We start from the raw sequence: 22533 nt of genomic DNA, 5'->3' as shown, positions 1-22533 counted from the left end.
CTGTAACAGGAATTAAAGTAAATGGTGCTAATATGTTTCTGATTATGTGCATTATTGTACAGATATTTTTTTTCAAAGTGTTTATTATTTTGTTAGTATACATCTGGATTAAACATGTGCTGGAAAAGAAAGAGCAAAAGTGAAACACAGAGCCACTCGTGTTGAAGCAAATGCATGGAAATGAATTGGCATTGCTGTGGGGAATCCAACACGCTCCAATCAAGAACTTTGAGGGTCCAATGAATAACGATGGCTGGTATTCATGAAATAAAAGTTTCTGTGTGTTTATTGTACATGGCTGTATAGATTAACATATTCCACCCCCATGTTAGTTGATCTGTTCTCCACTTCCCACACTATTTAAAAAAAATAAAACACCAACCTGCAGCCTGAAGGACCATCTGTAGTCTAGCTTTGACCTGTTCAGCAGGAGTCTGTTCAAAGAATAAGAGAAGAGAAACTCTTAATGATTCAGTTCGCTGCCAATCATAGATAAGGTACATACAGTTCATACATGACACAGTCCCAGGAGATTTCGGTCAAGCTCACCTCATTGGCCCTCCACTGGTTTGTGATTCTGAGACTGGACAGGTCACTTCAAACCTCTATCTACCTATTGTGGATTGGTGAATATCGGTGTTGTAGTATTGATCGGTATGAAGGCCTTGTTTCCATTTTACACAAGATTTTGAAACAGAACTGGATTTTGAGATGCAAAGCATAATAAATGCCCTATCTCGTAAACAGCTGTAAATGGAGATTATCAGAGAAGTGTTTATATACTGTACATTAGGGATGGGAATTTTTAATATTTTCCTATTTGAATACATGGCGGCCATCATTTGAGAGTATTCGAATACCCAAAAAAGAATAAAAGGCAAATATGTATGTGTACTACAGCAGACAGCATAAAAAGTGGAAGCCGGTAAAGTTTAGGTTCACTCTTCGGAAGAGCCGGCCGAGTTCACAAAGTGTATGAACAATGTCCAAGACAAGATTTATTTGTTCAAGTTACTTGGTTTATTCAATAACCTGTAAATTGTTCAAAACAAGGAACATACCTGTTTGTACTTTTAATGGTCAGTACAAATATTGACATTACTTCATCCATTCATTCATTGCGGTGTTCTGCTTAGCATTTAGTCTTTATATTCAACATAAAACTAAATTAGCATTCAAAACTTCAATGTTACTAATGTTAGGCTTCCGTTTTAGCACTTGCTATATACATTTGTTTACATATTTAAAGTTTGCTGGTGCCATGCTCCCGGAAGCTGTTTCACGACTGCCTAGCAACAGTGGCTGTGTGGAGTCATTACAGGGGAACTCAAGCGAGGGATCGGAGTAAAGCCACAGTCATTCAATCAGGAGCTCTGGTTCGAATCCTTGTCCAGCACTCCCGTGGGTGGAGGAGAAGAAAACTCGGCATGGCACAGTTTACCTTATCGCGAATCAGCTCTATGCTCAGGCACTTTACCAAATGATGTTAGTCTGAACGACAATATTTACAGTCTACAAATGAATTCTACAAAACTTGATTCATATAGAGCTAAAGGGGCAGGTCAGATTAGGTGGTAGAGTTGGGAATATAAAACCACACATACAAACAGCTATGCTCTGCACTGTTTGAAGATTTTGATACAGAGAATCCAGACAATGACATTTAAGACTGCAATTTTAAACACATAAAAAGTATTGCATGTTTTATTCACATACTGATAACGAAGAATAATGTTGTCATACACTTGGGTTATGCATTTGATCATTGAAAAAAGAAAATGTTATATATTGATTTTACAATAAGGATAACTACAATACAATTGATTTTACAATAAGGATAACTAGGCTTGCTACTTTTCCATTTTAAATCGGTAAAGCTCATTAAACGTCGAATTCACCAAAAAATATGAGTAAGACTGAAATAAATTTATATAGGCTAGACGTCAGTAAAACCACTCGCTATTTTTTTTTTCTTACCAAAAATAATAATTTAGAAATCATCTCTAGTCTGTGTAGTTTTTGTCCTGTGTACTTGCTGTCTGTCCCGTCTCCGTTTCGCTCTGAATGGCTAGGGGTCGCTGTCAGTCAACTCAGTGGTCCTTTAATAGGCTAGTGTAGTTTCACCATCAGTCATTTAATCCTGTTCTGACAGATCTCGTTGGCTTAAGCAGCGCTAGAATGCACTCATTCGTTTAAATGAATGTCAAAATCATCAAGACCGACTGATCGAAAAAAATGGTAAATTCTTTAAAAAAATAAACTTCAATATCAATTGTCGATTTGGCAAAAAAATGAAAATCAAATAGTAGCAAGCCTAAGGATAACCAACCATATGTGGACAGATCGGTAAGGGGGACAATCAATGACAATGGTGCATTTGTTCAATCAATAAGTCATTGACAGGCTAATTGCAAGCTAAAGATTTTTCGTGCTGATGGATCAATCACAATAAATAGAACATTGATAACAAACAAGTCTTGGGATTGCCAGAAGTTTGATAATTTAAAAGATGCCCAAATTAAATTAATGAAATCTAAAAAGAACTAAAAAGAACATTCATAAATGCTTTACTCTTAGTTTCACAAAATACTAACAGCACGATTCTAACCATTCTTGGCTTTGTACAATTTTAATATCCTAAGATTCACAGGTATTAAGTGTCTATAAAGCAGAAGAATTGTTTTGTCAATATGCTATAAACCTTGCCCAGGATATATTGCTCTCCCCGTTAGGAAGTTGTTACACTGCTGCTACAGTATGCTGAATGTGTGGGATTAGAAATACATTCATTGCTAATAGGATCAAATTTGAATATCGTGCCTCAGAATATCATTTAAACATTGCATTGCATTACAGCATCAATGACAGTGGGGCACATATTATTTTGCATGAATTTGATTTATCAAACTGGAAACTTGTCACTTTGTAAAAATGTCAGTTTTCAGTGGCAGCAAGAAAATATAATGACCAACTGTAATATAAAACTGTCACTCAGCTATGTCTTCCACTTGAGAAATCAGAGCTTTAAAAACTACACTGCCTTTATCTGCGATTAGTTTGTTTTTTTAACTAAAATTATTATCATCACGTCAGTTCAAATGTTTTAGGTTGGTCTACTAGAAAGCATGCTACAGGTTCTTACTAATAGTTCCCTAATGCAAGGTATTTTCATTAGCATTACAATATATATATATATATATATATATATATATATATATATATATATATATATATATATATATATATATATATAAATTTTTAGATGAAAATGCATAACATACAATTACATGTGTACAGTGCATAGCATATACCTTCAACAACACTGAGCAGAAATTTCTTGGACAAATCTATGTCTGAAAACACTGGAAAAAGAGAATATGCACAGGAAATGTGGATAAAACAGAAACCCTAGTTTTGGAGGGACACGTATTTTAAGCATCTTTGGCACATACTATAATAGATTTCTTCTCTTTTTCTAACCGCACGCTACATTTACAGACACACACCGTGTGTATTTCAGCAGGGTAAAATAATTCTAGTTAATGAATTTGTGGCAATCATTTAAGTACAATTTATTATAAATCTATCTTAACTCAGTTAACATAACTTACATTGTCCCCTAACCAAGAAGCTGCTTGATGAGATTCTGGGATCAATAAGCTACTAACAACCAATATATGTATATATTTTTGCAAGTGTTTTCTCTGTAAACATGAAAAGGGGTATTAATATTATGAAACATTGTGTGTTTGTTTCACATTATGACAAATGATTACTGTAATAAGGCTATATTTTGTATATTTACAAATTTCTTTATAATCCACAAATTTTACTGATTAATTATACTGACTTAAAGTTCAATTAGTTGTGTTAAGGGGAAAAAAGAAGGTTTTAAAAATATGATTTGCCAAAGATATTTCATTTAAGGAGTTTTTTTTTTTTTTCTGGAGTTTTTGTTTGGGTGCTTAAAAAAAAAAAAAAAAAAAGCTGCACGAGCACAACGAGAGCCATAGCTGTATGTATGGTACAGCTGTATTTGGTTTTACTATATTTTTGTAAATAAGTTTAGAATTTTATTTTCCGCATTTTTTTATTTATATTTTTATATATATATTAAGTGTACCGTAACCGTGGTTTATGTGCATTTGCTTCAAATCGTCGGAAATTCGGGCATAAAACTTTCTCATTTCTGACTCACGACTGCAGATTGCAGATCTTCCTGAACACTTCTATCTGCCCACAGATAAACTAAAGCCTGCACTTCCACAGTTCCCTGATGAGGCGCTTCTAAGGGCAATAATCAGAAGTTTGATGTGTGATTTTAGATAGATACCGACTTCATTAATTCATTAGTAAACAACAAACCTTTAATTGTGCTCTCATGAGGCAGGTCTAACTTCAAGCTTAACTCCAGCTGGGTATCCTGATGTGAACTGCATATGAACAATATCTGCCCTAGAATTAAAGATGTGTCCATCAAAAAGGACCAACTGTGGCAAAACTGAGAAGTAGTCAGTCATTGTGACGGGCATCAGACAAAACTCCAACACCCTTGACATTAATCACATTTACAATCCACCTCTCAGAGAAATCACACTGCTAGGTTACAGTATATTGTACTTACAGTATCCTCAGAGGTTTCGACATCAGACAAATATGAAAAATATTATATCATATAACAAAAAGAAGTGCTACACAATTCTGTGAATCTCTAATACTTTTCCAATATTGCTACTCTCAATATCTAAATAAAGCTTTAGCCAAAATGTCACAATAAACAATGTTATTTATAAAACCAGCCCTTTACCGCTATCAAGACAATTACAGAGAAACAACAAGCATGCAAAGGAAGCTGCAAGCAGGGTTCAGGGGTTAGATAAATAACTGTTAATGGATTCTCTCAACAGCTCTAAAGATATTGATAAATCAAGCAACAAGTACAGGTTTACTTAAGGAAATATGCGTGAATGGGTAAATCAATGAAAATCACAATATACTGAAAAGAAAAAGCATTATTATTTTTAATGACACTTATTTTTTACTGCGACATCTGCTTTTTTGGGGCTTTCTGGTATCAATGGTTTTGTTGTTCCATTATTTGACCTATGGGTAATCAAATAAGATACATTAAAAGAAACAGCAACTCTAGAAAAACAAGTTTTAAAAAAAGTTAGAAAGAAGGGGATGCTTTAGGGCTTTTTTTTTGCTTTAAATTCAGAAATGTTTAATCTAGTACAGTACTCGACTTTTTAATTCAACAAACAGCAAGTGAAATGGCCGAGATCATGCTAACTTGTCATAATTTCGAATCACGCAGAATGCAAAATCTTATTTATATCTGTGAAACATTTGTGGCCTCTACATACCTTCTCTCATGTTCACTGAAAACATCCAGTTAAGCTATCGAGTAGTGCTGTCGAGCTCAAAACTGATGTGGCGTTAGTTTTGGCTCCCCCTGTGGAATTTACTTTCTCATTCACTGTCAAAGAAGGTACTATGGCAGGCATGCAAAATACAGTCGTTACAATAAACAATAAACAAGCATCACATTTTTAAAAATTAATTTACATATCTTTAGGTTCGTTCCAAATACTGTGGAGCTTTGCTATAATAGGAAACTCTGAAAACACTGGGTGAGGTATTATGTTTGTTTGTTTCTTTCCCGCAAGAAATCTTGCTATCCTCCAACACTGATGTTATACTACATTTTGGGCGTTTTATACGTTATAGGATTTATAAGAAATCTACCAGGAGGTTTGATCACAAATGATTAAATGTAGGTCATTTCCTTTAAAATAAATAAATAAATAAATAAATAAATAAATAAATAAAATAACCCTCTCCTTCCCTGCTCAGAAGCGCTCCCTAGGGCTTTTCTAAAAAACAAAAACTTTAAATTCTACATGGGTAAGTGAAACAAAGATATACATCCAGTGAGAGTTTCCTCCTTACTCTCATTTGTTAAGTTTGTAAAACCCAACTTTTGTTGGTTCATTTAGTTTTAAGAGGAGATGTGAACAGCCCTAACCCCTATCTTTTTTTCATACTTACTGTTTTTTTTTTTTTTTTTTTCTACTTAAAAGATAGTGGCCTGAACAGATTTTTAAATATAAACACTAAATTGGTCTTGGGGGAGAAAATCTTAGGTGTGCAATGTACAACAGAGAATTTCTTGTTGAGCAGATCAACAAGGAAATGAGATATAGCCGTCCCTTAAGAAAACTCATCAGCTAGCCACAAAAACATCCAACATTAGCTAGGACCTTTTTAAAGGGTTATTTCTTTAGTTTTGTATTTACAACACCTCAAAAACAAAGCCTGAAAATGCAATAATCCCATTTTTAATATCCACAAATACAAGTTCAGGGAAACAGGAGTTCCACCGCAATATCTAAAAAAATAAATCCTGTATAACATTGACCAAGAACCTCTATATTTTTATCTTATATAAAAAATAATGTTGTATATTTCTATATAATCACAACATGGAATCGGAAATCTTTTACAATCTGCCATATTTCAGGATAGGGCTAACAACATTTTACTCGTCGGAAGCAGTTTATCTTCATATCTCTAGAAGGCAGAGTTGGTGCATAATAATGTAATTTATATCTCCTAAATGTTATTTCAGGAGCGTTGCATCATTTCTCAAACTTCACGACTTTTACAATTTCTCAAACTTTTATTCCCTTCATTATTCCGAACAGATTTCATTACATATTTTGAATGTAAACAACTCTGAATAATGATGGGACTATTCGGCAGTCATCGCTCTGGCATTTGTGCATGGCGCCGAGATGGAAACCTAGTGCATTAATTTACCTCTCATCTTCAGTAACTGTGCTCCCATAAAAAGTTTTACACTCAACTCACATAAATCATGTAGAAGAAAAATGAGAAAATCTGGTGGCTAACTCATCTTCCACCATTCTGCGAAAATGAAATTCACTGAAATACCTATCAAAACAGCAATCATCAAGAGATAATATCTTCTTTGGTCTATCTGCACTTTCCGATTTAATTTCCTCCATGCCCTTGACATCCACAGATACCATTAAGATTAAGCATATACAGTAACTGAGTAGTTTTCAGATTTTGATATATGAGGCCCCAACGCTAAATGTAATATCATCAATTGAAAATTAATGCAATATTTCTTTTGTTAGTTTTTTGACTCGAGAAGCAGGATGGATACTTTGGTTTCACTGAAGTAATTTCCCTGTCAGAATGACATGCAATTATGACTTGATATGCACCTGGTCAGAGGTCAGTCAAATTACTACATCATTTAACGAGGAGAGAGATCAAAATGGAGCACAGCCTTCTACAGCAAATATGATGAAATCATTAGAGTAATAAGCATGTAAATCTGTTTGCAGATTAACTCATGGTTTTATACTCCTTTTATCTAATGGGGCGCTGTGGACATCTTGTCAGCTTTTTATCGTCCACAATCAAATTACTCAGAAACCACCAGCATGTCAATGGCTGCAGAATGGCAATTTATGCTTGCTATTTTCTTTTTATTGCGGTTGTTTGTTTGCATTCCACTGATAGACTGAATGTGGCTCGACATTTCACACACTGCTGTGCAGCTTTTTATAATCCAGTCCCCTTTTCGCACAAATACTGGTCGACAAATCCACACATCAACGGCAATCAAAACAGTTGACAAGTAAGAAGACAGGGGGGTGGTTTTTGTTCGTTAAAACCTACACACAATTTTATTAAGACATTCATATTTTCTAAATGAAGAGTCCGTTTCCCAACATTTCAATTTGGTTAACACAGTGATAGTGTGTTTAATAAATTAAATTCAAAAAAAAAAAAAACAACAACAACAATACTGGAGGTTGTCATGCGTTCCTGATTATGTTCATATAACACATAAACAAAGTATTTAAAAAAATGGGATCACCAGAAAGCAATCACTGTTTCAGCAAAGCAATTACAATTATTATTATTATTATTATTATTATTATTATTATTACTAGTAGTAGTCGCAGGCATAGTGCTACAATACATTTATTTGATTGTCCTCCTGGAAAAAGAAAACTACAGTAATCGAGACAAAGACGTTGAGTCACCAGTGGCAGGGTTACCTTTGAAGTTCCGTAGTGATAGTCTGGAATGAGGCAATCCATCATAAACACATCCACCACTCATTTCGCTTTCATTTTGATCCATTCATTGGCATGTATACCTTGCTCTCATCTAGCTTGGGTGCATTCAAAATGTAGTGCAGTACCTCAACCTTGGTAAAGCTTTGGAAGGCCAGGCTGCTGAGAGCACTTAACAAAACACAAGATCAGTTGTCTACAGGTAATGATCGCTGCATAAAATATTAGTGCTATTATAAATCAAACAAATGTTGTGTTTTTTTTGTTTGTTTTTTTTATGTTTTTAGGTTATATTTTGGAATGGATCACACAGGGCTATTTGAACTGCAGGTCACCATTTAAGTTTGAAGATTCAGAATATAATTGGTTGAGACGATCAATGAGGTTTGTAATTAATGAATATTTATGGTTTACATGCACAATCAAATGAGGATGCTAGGATTGCATTCTCCAGTTACAACGATACGAACGAAACATGCAGTCTCAAAATTGAAAATATAAAAGGGGCAATTTATGACGCCAACTGTAGCATCATGTTAACTACAGTATAATTTTGAATATTACCATTAATACTATTACAAATATGACCTTATCTAGAATTACTTTTAGTCGGATGCTGAAATCTTTTTTTTGTGTGGAAGTTTTAAAATATCTAGTCGCTTGACAGAATGGGAGACTTTGAATAAATGATGTTTCCATTGAACCACTTTAGAATCCCTTTTGCTCAATGCTAATGGGATAACATGGGTAGTAAAATAAAGGGGAGTTTTTGCAGGAAGTTGGGGGCTTCACACATTTTACACTAATTTAGTTATTACTGTTCTGTTTTTTTCAAAACCCTCCACCTGCACCAGTCAACCTTGTATACAGACTGCAAACACAGAGGAAGGGAATACATTTAAAGTATAAATGGCATCACTTGGTCTAAGGAAGGTAATACTGTAATTAGGTAATTGAACCAGTTAGGTTTTAGCCTATCAATTTGTTTAACTAAACAAAAATGTATAAAAGATGTCGGGCAACATCAATTCTGCATTAACCCTGCTTTACTGCAATCGATTCTTTCTTACTTTGAAAGAATCTCCAAAATTCCCATTCCTAAAACTACAAAATAAATCAACCTTAATGCCTCCTGAAATTGTCAGCCCAGGTTTTCATATATATGGCGGTAATGTCGACACAGATGGGCTCAACCCTAAAAGCATGTTAGCCTGCCTGCCCGAGACCAGCTTTCATCAGCACCTGTTGGTGGTTATTGATTAACATGTAGCAACAATGGGAGTGCCTGCATTGCTGGCAAGCAACAACTATATCCTGACAAGCCACTGATGGACTAAACAAGCTATTAATGACAGGTTACTCTTCAACACTGTAAGTGGTCAGACTCCGTCACTTGACCGCAAGGACAGAAAGGTCATAGCACTGAAATGCTATACTGCAGTGAAGGCTACTTCAGGCTACAAATTGGACCACTGTAGCCATAAGAACCCCAGCTGGCTCCATTGTTTGTGAAAGCTCACAGACAAAGTGCTGCTAACAGAATATACTCAACTGAAGGACATACAGTCACTCAACCCTCTCCCAAGGCCTGAAATGCCTCAGCTTGTTAAGTGACATACTGTATTACACAGTGTGCACCTTATAACAGTGTCCTGTCTGGAAACTACTCTACATGTTAAATTTGTTTAAATTGTCTGCTATTTTGTTTAATTCATGGGTGTCAAACTCCAGTCCTCGAGGGCCGCGGGGTCTTCTGGTTTTCATTCCAACTTAAGCTCTCAATTAACATAACTGATTATTTGTTGAAGCTGACTTATTTAATATTTTTCAAGGTCTTTTACAGTTGATGGTTTTAAAAATGCACTTGATTCAAGGTACACTACCTGTGAAAAATGTTGAGGCCTGAAGAGAAGTGTTAAATGTGTCCAGTTAATCAAATAATTAGACCAATTAAGTAATTGAGAGCTCGGGTGGAACGAAAGCTAGAAGACACTGCTGCCCTCCAAGAACTGAGTTTGACACCGCTGGTTTAATTCATTTTCATCTTCTCATTATCTTGATAACATTCTCCATTATTTGTTTTCAGACTAAGAGAGGACTTCAAGCCATCATGACCCCAATAAATAATTAATCTGTATACAAGTAGTTTCCATTTTCTCAAACAAAATCCCTACTTCGCTGCATGTCATCCCTGTGTGAACTACATTATATCCAAGGCACAAAACTGCAATGTACAGAAATCCAATTGAACTGAAATCCATGGTTTTCGACACTGATGGCTTTCACCTGAAAGAGTCCGGTGCTATCCGAAGGATCCTAATGGATGGGCTTCCTTCTCTTTTGTTCTTCTGTATTACCACTGTGGTTATTTAAACAAACGTTAGCATTTCCATTGGAAAAGCATCATCTAGGAGCCCTGAAGTATCCATTTCATTGCACTTCAGGACACATGGCATGTTAAATCCCTAAATTATTCATGCACCATAAACTTTACTCTCCATAAACTTAGACATAGACTTTGTTATTGCTAAGATATACATCAGTCAAACATAGATTACCCTTTGAAAAACAAAATGTTTTGTTGTTAATGCATCATCAATGGGAGAATGACTGTCCCTTTTATTTCATCTCTACATCAAAAAGCAACTTAAAACAAAAATTTAAATTCCCTGGAAATGACGAGATGAATGAAAGTGGAAGTGCCTTTACAAAATAAAAGTAAGGCTGACCCCTCTGGGAAATGGCTGGCTTTCTCAATTCAAGGTATTCAAAGCTCACTCCAAAATGTTCATTTAAAAACGCAGATATGAAAGATGATGCAAATGCTGAAACGAGAACTTACCAGATGTTCTAATCCTGTTTTGATGTGTCCAGCGTCCCTGTAACAGAAGAACACATTACCTAAACTGTAAATAAAACCCTGCTGGCAAACGTCTAAAAATAAAAAAGCATTCTCAACCTGCTTCTTTTTGTGAATGGTAATGTTTTGTTCTATTTCTGTATAAATTGCATTTTCTGAGGCACTATCAATCTTCAAAAGTACTTTCTTTTCATCTGACAGCAGTTGTATCTTCAAATTATTTTTCTACCTCATATCAGAATAAACAGTTGGTGCTGATATTAAAAGTCTGAACCTCTTTTTGTGTTTAATATGAAGCAAATACGGTCGCTCAACTCTTGAATGCGTTCAGCTGTGCCTCAACAGTAAGGTCACCTGCTGATCAGATTTATCCAGTTTATCACCAGGTTCCCACTCTAAACTGGCTTCACTGGAGATGGGAACTAGCTTCAGCCTACAGCACCATTTTTTTTTTTGCCCCTATTTTAGCGCCAGGGACTGGAAAAGGACGTCACGCTCTGTAGTGTGCATCTCATGACTTGGGTGCAACCATGGAATTACAGGTCAATGGCCACTTGACTCACAAGCTGATTGCAATTATACAAGAAATTCCAAATTGTTCACAGTGTGCAGCTTCATAACTATTCTAATGATCATATTAGTGTATAACAGGAAATTGCATTTTCTGTTGCATACCAAATTCAGGTTATGAAATCATGAAAAAACAAACAAAAAAACACTTTGTTAAAGGTTGCTAATATAGAATGGGTTGTGAATAAATAAATAAAAAAATACTGATACAGTCAGGTTAATTATAACTGTACTATAAAGAAGGATTATATTAAAGTGTTGTGCTGACCAGATATTACAAACCACAAGCAGTAGAAGCCTAAATGTGAAATCAAACCAAACCAAAAGTACAGAAGGGAAATAGGGAAAATAAACAGGCAGATTAAAAGGGACACATTTGCAATAAATAATAGATGCATTTTTGGCGCATTTGACAAATATTACAGGAGCAAATATCAAATGATCACAGCCCCTATGTTTAATATTCCCATTATAGTTACAGCAGTTATGTGCCTGTCAACATAGCTTGATGATCCAATGTATGCAATATTACAGTACAAATCATAAGTTAATGCATGTGCACATACCAGACTAATTCACAGTTAATTTTAAATGAAGAGAAGTTTCTAGTTGCTCACAAACAACTTGTAGCACATCTGGCGAGAATAAAAGCTTTAGATTCCATAAATCAATGCTTTTTTATATACATATATACAATAATAAAAAATAAATAAATAAATCAGTGAGTAATTCCCTTATTATTCATGCAAATGGGTATATGTAATCACTTAAGAAATACTTCAGCAGCTTTTAATTATATTACATTTTGTGTAACAAACAAGAGCATTTATTATACATGACTTGGAAGAATAATTAGAGAGCTGTACATTTGTTACTACAGTGACAGTGTAGTGTAATCTCCCTAATGAACCACAATTAGTGGGAAACATTTTACATCATGTCCAAATAAAGTGTTGCAGGCTGCCTCCAGTTAATGGGCTATGAAGGTAGCCTCTGCTTCGTGGTCTGTCTCCAGTGCCATCCCTGTCATTACTTCATCAATATTTGTACAACTCCTCCTTCCCTCCCTCTGTGCCAAAAGCAGGCCTAATTCAATTATGGGTCTCAAAACTGATAAAATGGTACTGAAGTGGAAAATGGGAAGAGATTATTGGCAAATGAATAAAGATTTGTATCGAACAAGCACACCGGAGTACAGCAGGTCCTTTTTTCTATCATCTTCTGCCTTCAGGTCTGCTGGGAGTTTTCCTTTCCCTCATGCAGAGCATCGATTTCTGAATTAGACTGCAATATTAAATAATTAATATACTTGCCATGATTGATGTTTTGCATTAGCTGAATATTAGGTTATCAATCAAAATCCACTTGGTTTAATGTAATAATATTGAAAAAGTGTCAGGGGCTGTTCATCCAATTTGTAGTTGAGGCAGCACAGATAGTAATATTGGTGTAACACAAAGCTCTCAAGCAGGAAATGTACTGGTTGAGCATTCATAAAGTACAGATTATGAAACGAACAGAGACGAGACTGAGGCTGCCCTATATAAACCCCCTTGGCACCTGTCAATTTCAATCTCAGCCAGGTCCCGATAGAAATAAACCACTGACTACAACTGCCTTTCATCAGCAGCATACTGTTCAGAGAGGAAAAGTAAAGCTTTGTTGCATTTGAAGGAATTAAGAATTTATATTGTATGTGTAATACTGGCTCTGAAGTTAGCAGGATTTTCTGCATTTGTGTTTTTCTTTGGTACAGGTAGAAGCCCCTCATTTAATTTAAGCATGCTTCCCCACTCAGCCCCTCTAAATTCGCTCTCTAGTTTGGTCGGTTAAGTGCCTATTATGAAGGCCGTCGACACTTGCCCACTAGTATTTCAAATATCACATTGCTTGGAATTGAAACTAAGAAATGAGTGAAAATATTCTTGAAAAATATACTTACCAGAAACAACTCCAGGACCACTTACTCTGTTTATTGTAACCCCATACTGACCACAGACTATTTAGAGTGTCCTCTGTTTACAAATAAACACAGTGGCTTTTTTTTTTGGTACCACACAGGAATTTAAAACAAAAACTACAAAGATTTATATAGAAATCAGGCAACACACAATTTGACAGCCATCAAGATATGCTATTGAATCTTTGCTGGGAAGACAAAAGCATCTAGAAACCTTCTATTCACCAGTAAAGAATACTTACTGTACCCTGGGGCTGTACTGTACTCTGTTTAACAGTGGAAAGCACTGCAGTAACCTGGTTTTGAGTAACCTTACTAAAATAACTGACTCACAAAAGAGTAAACTGGAAGTTGAAAGGAAAATACCAATTTTCATGATTAAAATATATCGCTGTATATTTTATTGGGGATAGAAGGATTAAAATACAATAGAGCACAGCAAATCCAGTGCATTAGAAAAGAAAACATGTCATTTCTTTTGTTCTGAATGCAAAGCATGATTTATTCCCACTTAATTAAGTAAAAGAGGACAAACAAGTCAATGTGTTAAAAAGGGCTACATTTAATGCATGGCTTTTGCTGCAGTCAATATTGGCAAATTGGAAATGTCTAGCATATCATTCATGTCAAGGGAGCTGCTCGGCTCCAACCCCAGTCTCTCAGTCCCATGTTGACATCATTATCGACTAATTCTGAAGGCTACTATTATGTTCGTAGTTACTAAATTTCTCTGCTACAGCTTCCTTTAATCTGTGGCTAGAATTCCAGGTAGCACACAATTAATTAAAGTCAGGGCATGAGATGAAATGTCATTTGTGGTCAAGTTTCAAATAATTGCATTATTTTTTTTTTTTTATTTCTATTATTTCCCTACTTGACATGGTTGAGATGAATATCTTTAGTCAGTCAATGTAGGAACCAAGGACTTAAAATGCAAAGCCAGTCATTTTATTTCCACCCAACAGGAAGGCCCATTAGCACACTGCTCATCAGCAATGCATTACAGTATGAATGCCTCAGTCCCTGACACCCAACTTAACCCTTTTATGTATTGAATATTCTTAGGAAGGAAGCACAAACTCAACAGCTTGTTGTTCAACACGATAAGCAATATATGCACAAGCTAGCTTAAAACAAAAATGAATTTTAAACAAACAGACATATGTATGTTGCATATTTTGGAGGGAAACTCAGACATTATATATATATATATATATATATATATATATATATATATATATATATATATATATATATATACTGTATATATAATTATATATACTATATATATATATATATATATATATATATATATATATATATATATATATATATATATATATATATATAGTTATTGGAATTACTGTGTTCGCACCATGTACTTCAAGACATTATTGTTTACATTTGATTTTTGTCTTGAGCAGCGTCCTGATACTGGAATAATGAACCCCTAGACATGGGGCTCTTTAGTAGGGTGAAGGTAAGGAGGTGGGGTAAAACCTGGCCTCCCGACAGGTGGTAATTTGGACAAGAGAAGCTAGTGAAGGTGAATGCCCAGCCTGACCATGTGCTTGTAGTATGTTGCATCATAATGGCATATGAATGGATATTTCATATAAGGCTGTTTCAAGAATGCAGGCCATTAGCATTTTTTTTTTATTTCACCTTTATGGTAACCAGAAAGTCACAACCCTTATTTCTTGTTTGAAATTATTTTGTGAGACAACATAATAAAAACAGAACTATGGTATTTTACAGAACAAAAACATTGAGGAAATCTTGGAACTCAGAAAAAGTATATATATATATATATATATATATATATATATATATATATATAGACACACACACACACACACACACACACACACAGAGTGCCTTGCAAAAGTATTCAGTACCCCTGACCAATTCTCAATTCTCTCATATTACTGAATTACAAATGGTACGTTGAAATTTCATTCTGTTTGATATTTTATTTTAAAACACTGAAACTCAAAATCAATTATTGTAAGGTGGCATTGGGTTTATGTTGGGAAATATTTTTAAGAAAAATAAAAAACTGAAATATCTTGCTTGCATAAGTATTCAACCCCTGTGCTGTGGAAGCTCCCAGTTTACACCGATGAAAGAAATTGCCCTAACGAGGACACAATTACCTTACCATTGGCCTCCACCTGTGAACCATTAAAGTTGCTGTCACATTTTCTGGATAAAAACCCCACTGTTGGAGGATCATTGGTCAGGCTGTGAATCTGAAGGAAAATGAAGACCAAAGAGCATTCTACAGAAGTTAGAGATAAAGTAATACAAATGCATAGGTTAGGGAAAGGGTACAAAATAATATCCAAGTGTTTGGATATCCCAGTGAGCACAGCTGGATCAATAATCAGGAAGTGGAAGCTGCATCACACCACCCAGGCACTGCCAAGAAAAGGCCATCCCTCAAAACTCAGCGCTCAAACAAGGAGGAGACTTGTGAGAGAAGCCACAGAGAGGCCAACAATCACTTTGAAGGAGCTACAGAGTTCAGTGGCTGGGAGTGGAGTAATGGTGCACCAGTCAACCATATCAAGAGCTCTGCATAACACTGGCCTGTATGGGAGGGTGGCAAGAAAGAAGCCGTTACTCAAAAAGTACCATCTGAAAGCACGTCTGGAGTTTGCCAGAAAGCATGAGAGTGACCCAGCTGCGATGTGGGAAAAGGTTTTGTGGTCAGATGAGACCAAGATAGAGCTTTTTGGCCAAAGCTCAAAGCGCTATGTGTGGTGCAAACCTAACACTGCCCATGCCTCAAGACACACCATCCCTATAGTGAAGTATGGTGGTGGCAGCATCATGCTGTGGGGATGCTTCTCATCAGCAGGGACTGGGCATCTTGTTAAAATTGAAGGAAGAATGGATGGAGCAAAATACAGGGAAATACTGCAAGAGAACCTGCTTCAGTCCGCTAAAGGAAATTCACCTTTCAGCAGGACAATGATCCCAAGCACAAGGCCAAAGCAACATTGGAGTGGCTCAAGAACAAAAAGGTGAATGTCCTACAGTGGCCCAGTCAAAGTCCTGATCTCAATCCGATTGAGATTCTGTGGCACTATTTGAAAATTGCGGTCCACAAGCGTGTGCAAAGTTGGTACATACTTACCCCAAAAGACTTAAAGCTGTTATTGCTGCGAAAGGTGGCTCTACCAAATATTAATGTGTGGGGGTTGAATACTTATGCAAGCAAGATATTTCAGTTTTTTATTTTTCTTAAAAATATTTACCAACATAAAACCAATGTCACCTTACAATAATTGATTTTGAGTTTCAGTGTTTTAAAATAAAATATCAAACAGAACGAAATTTCAATGTACCATTTGTAATTCAGTAATATGAGAGAATTGGTCAGGGGTCTGGATACTTTTGCAAGGCACTGTTTTTTTTATTATTATTTTTTTTTTTACACTATACACAATTGAACAGTTTCTGTTACAAGGTTTGAACAACTTAAATGTATAGCACATACATGAACCAAGATTGAATACCTGCCCCTTACACTGTCAGGGAAAACTAGCCAGGCATCCCTGTCACAATAAAAAACAACACTTCCAAATCAATAAAATAAGAAACAAACCAGCATACCGCCACACAAACGGTAAGAGTATGTTAGTGCTATGAGAGAGACATCGCTCAAGCAACTTCACGCTTCTTCAACCATGTCATTGAACGTTCATTTATTGTTAGGCACCTGACAAAATGCAAAGCAAATGTATTAAACATCACTGAGCGATGCATTTAGTATCTGCAATGTCCCTGGATCGTCAGCTTTTGAAATCTCTGACGTTAGCTAGCACTTATCAGATAAGAGAATTGAAATGGCTAGTAATCTACCGGGCTACCTTCACAGTAAATCTGATCATCAGCTGTGATTGCAGTCTCTGTAGCGACTATTTTAGCGGCCTGCAAATTGAAATTGTATTCCTGCATGTATGCCGGGGTACCCCTCTTTTAAACTGTTTGTGTATAAATTAACATTTAGTTTACCAAACACTTTACACAGGAGAACACAGACAAAAGTAAACCACATTCAGAGTGGCCATACTTATAAGAACTGGTGGTGTAGAAACACATGCCTTTCTTCCTCAATTCATTGCACTGGCTTTTACACATAAGATAATCCAAGAAAACCATTTATTTCTGTAGCAGGTTAACAGCACCAATAAAAGGAATAAAATGCTGTGATTTAAGATTTGATAGAGCATTAACACTACCTTTTACCAGTTTTTCAGCAGAAGCTGTTTTTGATTTTTGTACAGCATATAAATAGTGCAAACAGAAAAAGGACGTTCTGCTTAATTATTTAATACTAGCATGATACGATGCACATCATATGAAGGTCCACTTCAGGGTCAATGCTATGAACAAGTCTTAACTCCTCAGCAGAAAAGCAAATAAAATGTCTATGCTAAAAGGGCATAGCCGAGTTTTATTGCGAGTATTTATTACTTATTTGTATTTGGCATGGTCGATATAAGCCAGCTCTTACTTTGCCCATTTGGTACAAATATGGGATTATCATGTTAGTAATTACAGTGGCATTAACTGCTGAAAACAAACACACACAAAAAAATGTTAATATGCATAAATGCACAAAAAGCTGACTTTATGTAACGTGAATAGTAACTCTCCTTCAACAAGTGCACGTTCTGGTCCTGGACCTTAGTCCCACATTTCACACAAAAACAAATTCACTTCTTCAAAACAGCATATTTCCTTTCACCTTGTCCATGTACCCATGAGTTAGAGCTAGTTTTTTTGGATTGGATTCTCTGACCCTGTAAAATCAGCACATACAGTATAGGTTAAGAAATAACACAACTGGGGCTCCCGAGTGGCACATCCGGTAAAGGCACTCTGCCCGGAGTGCAGGATGCGCCCTATCGCTTGGAGCTATGCCACTGCCGACTGTGGACGGGAGTTCCCAGGGGGCGGCGCACAATTGGCCTAGCACCGCCCAGGCGGGATAGGGGTTAGGTCGGCTGGGGAGTCCTTGGCTCACCGCACACCAGCAACCCCTGTGGCTGGCTGGGCGCCTGGCTGCACGGCGGGCTTGCAGAGCAAAAAAATAAAAAAAAATAAAAAAATTAAAAAAAAATAATGGACAGCTGACGGCACTCGTTTCGGTGGACACGAGTGCTCGTCTTCGTCTCTCACAAGTTAGTTCTGGGGTTGCAGCAGTGAGCCATGTTGAATAATAATTGGACATTCCAAAATTGGAAAAACGAATACAAATTATTAAAAAAAAAACACACACACACACACACACAATTTAAAGACATCATTACGATGTAAATATGCATATTTATACACAGTGGATTGCACAACATGAGGATGCCAAAAGTATGTTCTTAAAGTTACTGATTAAAAGCAGGTTTTTGAAAATAATTACGCATTCAGAAAACACTGAATTATTGTTGATCAGATCTTATCAGCATTCATAAATTTACTACCCCACCCATACGTGCAAAAAAAAAATGAAACTGGTAAAAGAGGTTAAAGGTTAATGAGGAACTTAAACAGAGTGTACAACAATTATCATACCTAACAACACACCATCTGCGTCAGCACGAATGCAGAATACTTAACAACAGCACCAACAGATAAAGGCTAGGGAGATTTGTTCTTATGAGTCCGGCTTCAAGACCACATGTTTGGACAGCTTATGTAAAATATATTAAGATTTCATTCTAAAACAGGAGTCAGGGCTGTGTCTCAGTAGCCAAGGAAATTTAATTTGGAAGTTACATTTTACAGAAAATTGACTTCTTTTAAAAGGTGAACAACAAAGATGAGAGAACAATCAATCTCCCATTTCCTGAAAAGCCTCGCTCCTTTTCATCCTCCCAATTATGACTTAAACTAATCAAAATCTAATGTCTGAAAGGGAGCAATATCACCCCAAACATTTTTTTTTTTTTTCAGAATCCCAAGATTGAAACACTTGTACACAAAAGGATAAACCCCAAGCAGAGGGGATTCCAATATTAAAATCACTATCAAAATCTTTGGCTTTTATTGCAAGTGGAAAACAGATGAGGAACAAAAGCTTGGAACATAGCATCTGTCATATCAGAATATAAAAAGATGATCTTGGCACAAAATGAAAAAAAAAAATGAAAAAAAAAGCTCTAATTCATTTGCAAATCAAGTCCACCATTTCTACTTCAAGCTGGCGGTAGCTGTCAGGAGTTAACAAGATAATCACTTTCAATCCTCCCTTCAATGGTACATTACACCGTTATCCCATTCAATGGATCCGCTCTTTGGGGCACTGGATGAATGCTTTTCATTTCCAAGACTCACAAAAAAAGTTGTGGCGGAAAAAATCCTTAGGGCTCGCAAAAAAAGAAAAAGAAATCCCTATCCCTTTATGAGCATTTATCTGCCGGCACTTGCTTTTGGGCAGGATGAGACATTCAGGCTACATCTGTGTCCATTCTCTTTCTTAAGTCCTCCAGGCCCATGGTTTGCTTTTGAAAAGCCTCTGGCTGATTACTTCAACTACAGTAACTTATGAGGTTTTCAGTGAGTATTCTACTCATTCACTAGGTCAGACCATTGTTAGAATATTCCATCCAAACAGTCATAAATAATGCACACAAACAGTAGAACAGTAATCTTCTATTACTGTCATTAGGGTGTTTACTGTCATCTGTCAGTTTGTTTGAACTTATTGTACAAACATGGTGCTACACTATGCAGTATATATATATATTTCTTATAAAAAGGCATCTCTGAGTTCTAGCTGTACAAGTAAGCTTCACATATAAAAGTAACAAAATTAATAAACAAACTTTTCTTCTGAAATAGGACCTGTTTTTGGACAAAATCCAAAACACTTCAGTTTTGCAATTAAAGTAATAAATTCACATTAATGATTGAGGAACGGTTAAGAGTTGTATATACACATATCGTACACACACTATACATTATATATTAATATTTTACTAGTAGTACAGATCTCTATCTGGAATGTGTGACACACAGTGGAAGGCAGCGGGCTACAGTGTACTTTTGTTTTCTGTGCCAGAGAAAATAAAATTTCAAACAGTTCATTTGAATGATTGCAGCAAATTTTTTTCATATACACCGAATCAAACGTAGTTTACTAATGCACCTCATGTAAACAGCCGAGTCTTGTTTTAAACAAAAACGTTTTTAGAATGCTTTGTCATTCCTTAAAAATGTACAAGGTTTATAACGCAAATAAGTCAAACGAAATTCTTAATACATAAAAAAAAATTGTAGCACAGATTTAAAAAAGGACATAAATACATTGCCACCTGCACAAAAACCTCCCTGAATTACCCCATGCAGGTAAGCAGACACACAATGCACCGAAGTCTGCCGATCCTCACTCGTTGCACGAGAATGAGGCCTTCAGTGACAGATCATTTACTAGCATCTAGGTTGATCTGAAAACATGTCCATTTGTTTCAGTATATAGTAATAAAAGAAATCTCACATGAGCAAAACCCCTTACTCTTTTAAAAACCATTGCTGAAAAGTTTGTTTCCATGAAACAACACATTTTATCCCCATCATTATTTAATAATTATTGACCTTTTTAATAATATTATTACTTGACCACACAAAGTTTTATAATAGCCAAACTTGGTCAACATAATCAAATACAGTTCCTATAAGAAGCGGCAACATTTTATTTTTATTATTTTATGAAGACAAGATGTATTGAGAAGATTTAGGGATGGAATTAGTATTTTTTTATTTTTTTATTTTTTTAAATAAAAAGGACAACAGCGATCGCCAAAGCAAAAAAAAAGATAAATTAAGCTTTTTAGTCCTAACAAAAGGTGCACGTGCCCAGCTAAATTTATCTTACGACAACCAGTCACGGCTCTCTAATCTCCATAATAAGCAAACTCTTTCACAACCTCTCTTTAAAACCCTCTAATTTAACAAAAAAGAGAAAACATACGGCATGCTGCAAGCGTAGCCCTTCTTTAGGAAAAGCTGCTGCCTCGGACCTCTTCAGCTGCATAAGAGGGGATGCGCCACGGCCATTAGCTGTTCATTTGCATAATCAATATGACAACCTTATTTTTCTGATGCAAACAGGATTTATACAGTAAGGTGTCTGACCGCCAGATCACAGTCATGGCCTTCTTTAACCCCTAATTAGATTTAGGCGATTATCCCTGCTCTCCCTTACAAGTGTATAGCCCGGATAAGTGGTGACAAAGGCTATCTGCCACTTATTCAGACTCTGCAGTCTGACAGTGATCCGGGGAGATAGAGGGTTAGATCGCTGAACAATTGTTATTCATATCATCTACACTTTTACGATACTAGTCGCAGTTTTCATTGACGATTAGCAGTAGGCAAATGAGGGTTGTTAAGAAACAGCAGGGTTATAGGGATGCAAATTCAAGGTGAAATGTAAAACAAACAAAAAACAATTTTGCAGCGGATTCGCTACGTGACACTTGAACAGAATAACATAGAAAAAGAGGGAGGGTGGGGGACAGGTTTAGTCTGCTTTCTCCAGCCTCTAATAATATCCATTTTGACACCTAACAAGCCAAACTATTGTTAGATTAAATTTAACCTGATAATCAATAGAGCCAAAGGCAACAATGCAAACAAAACTGGCAATTTGTAGAAAAAACTAAAACATACACACGTTCTGTAATATGATATTTAAAGGAGATGTTGACATAGCAAACTTACCACATTTTTAAATAATAAATTACATGGTGTGTTTTATTCTGAATAATTAATTTCTAACCAGGGGTATCATCTCTAGTGCATTTCTGTGATTTGCTTTCAATGGTCAATTAAAAGTGATTGCAATCCACACTGAGACAAAGTCTACACATTATTCAAGCTGGTATCCGTAATTTATTGTGTATTAAAAAACAGATATATTCTGCCACAATTGATTTCTCTGTTCCTCTGCTAGCTGATGATGAACATTCACAAAACGAAGATAAATCGTGCCATGGTTGTTTAAGCCTGCCTGC

The 22533-nt window shown here is 35.9% G+C and overlaps 1 protein-coding gene across 2 annotated transcripts in view; it reads right to left on the bottom strand.

The window, feature by feature from the left end:
* Positions 1-22533, bottom strand: part of LOC117416476 (serine/Arginine-related protein 53-like) — a 106781-nt gene that overhangs the window by 55405 nt on the left and 28843 nt on the right. For both annotated transcript variants that reach the window (XM_034027584.3, XM_034027585.3), the window contains exons 5-6: positions 10963-10999; positions 383-434 (exon numbers count right to left, since the gene is read on the bottom strand). In XM_034027584.3, the coding sequence (XP_033883475.1) occupies positions 383-434; positions 10963-10999 (89 nt within the window). The remainder of the gene's footprint in view (positions 1-382; positions 435-10962; positions 11000-22533) is intronic.

The sequence above is a fragment of the Acipenser ruthenus genome, chromosome 12 (assembly GCF_902713425.1).
Source record: "Acipenser ruthenus chromosome 12, fAciRut3.2 maternal haplotype, whole genome shotgun sequence".
NCBI classification, from domain to species: Eukaryota; Metazoa; Chordata; class Actinopteri; order Acipenseriformes; family Acipenseridae; genus Acipenser; species Acipenser ruthenus.
The sequence above is the reverse complement of the archived record's forward strand: the minus strand, read 5'-3'. Positions and strand labels throughout refer to the sequence as shown.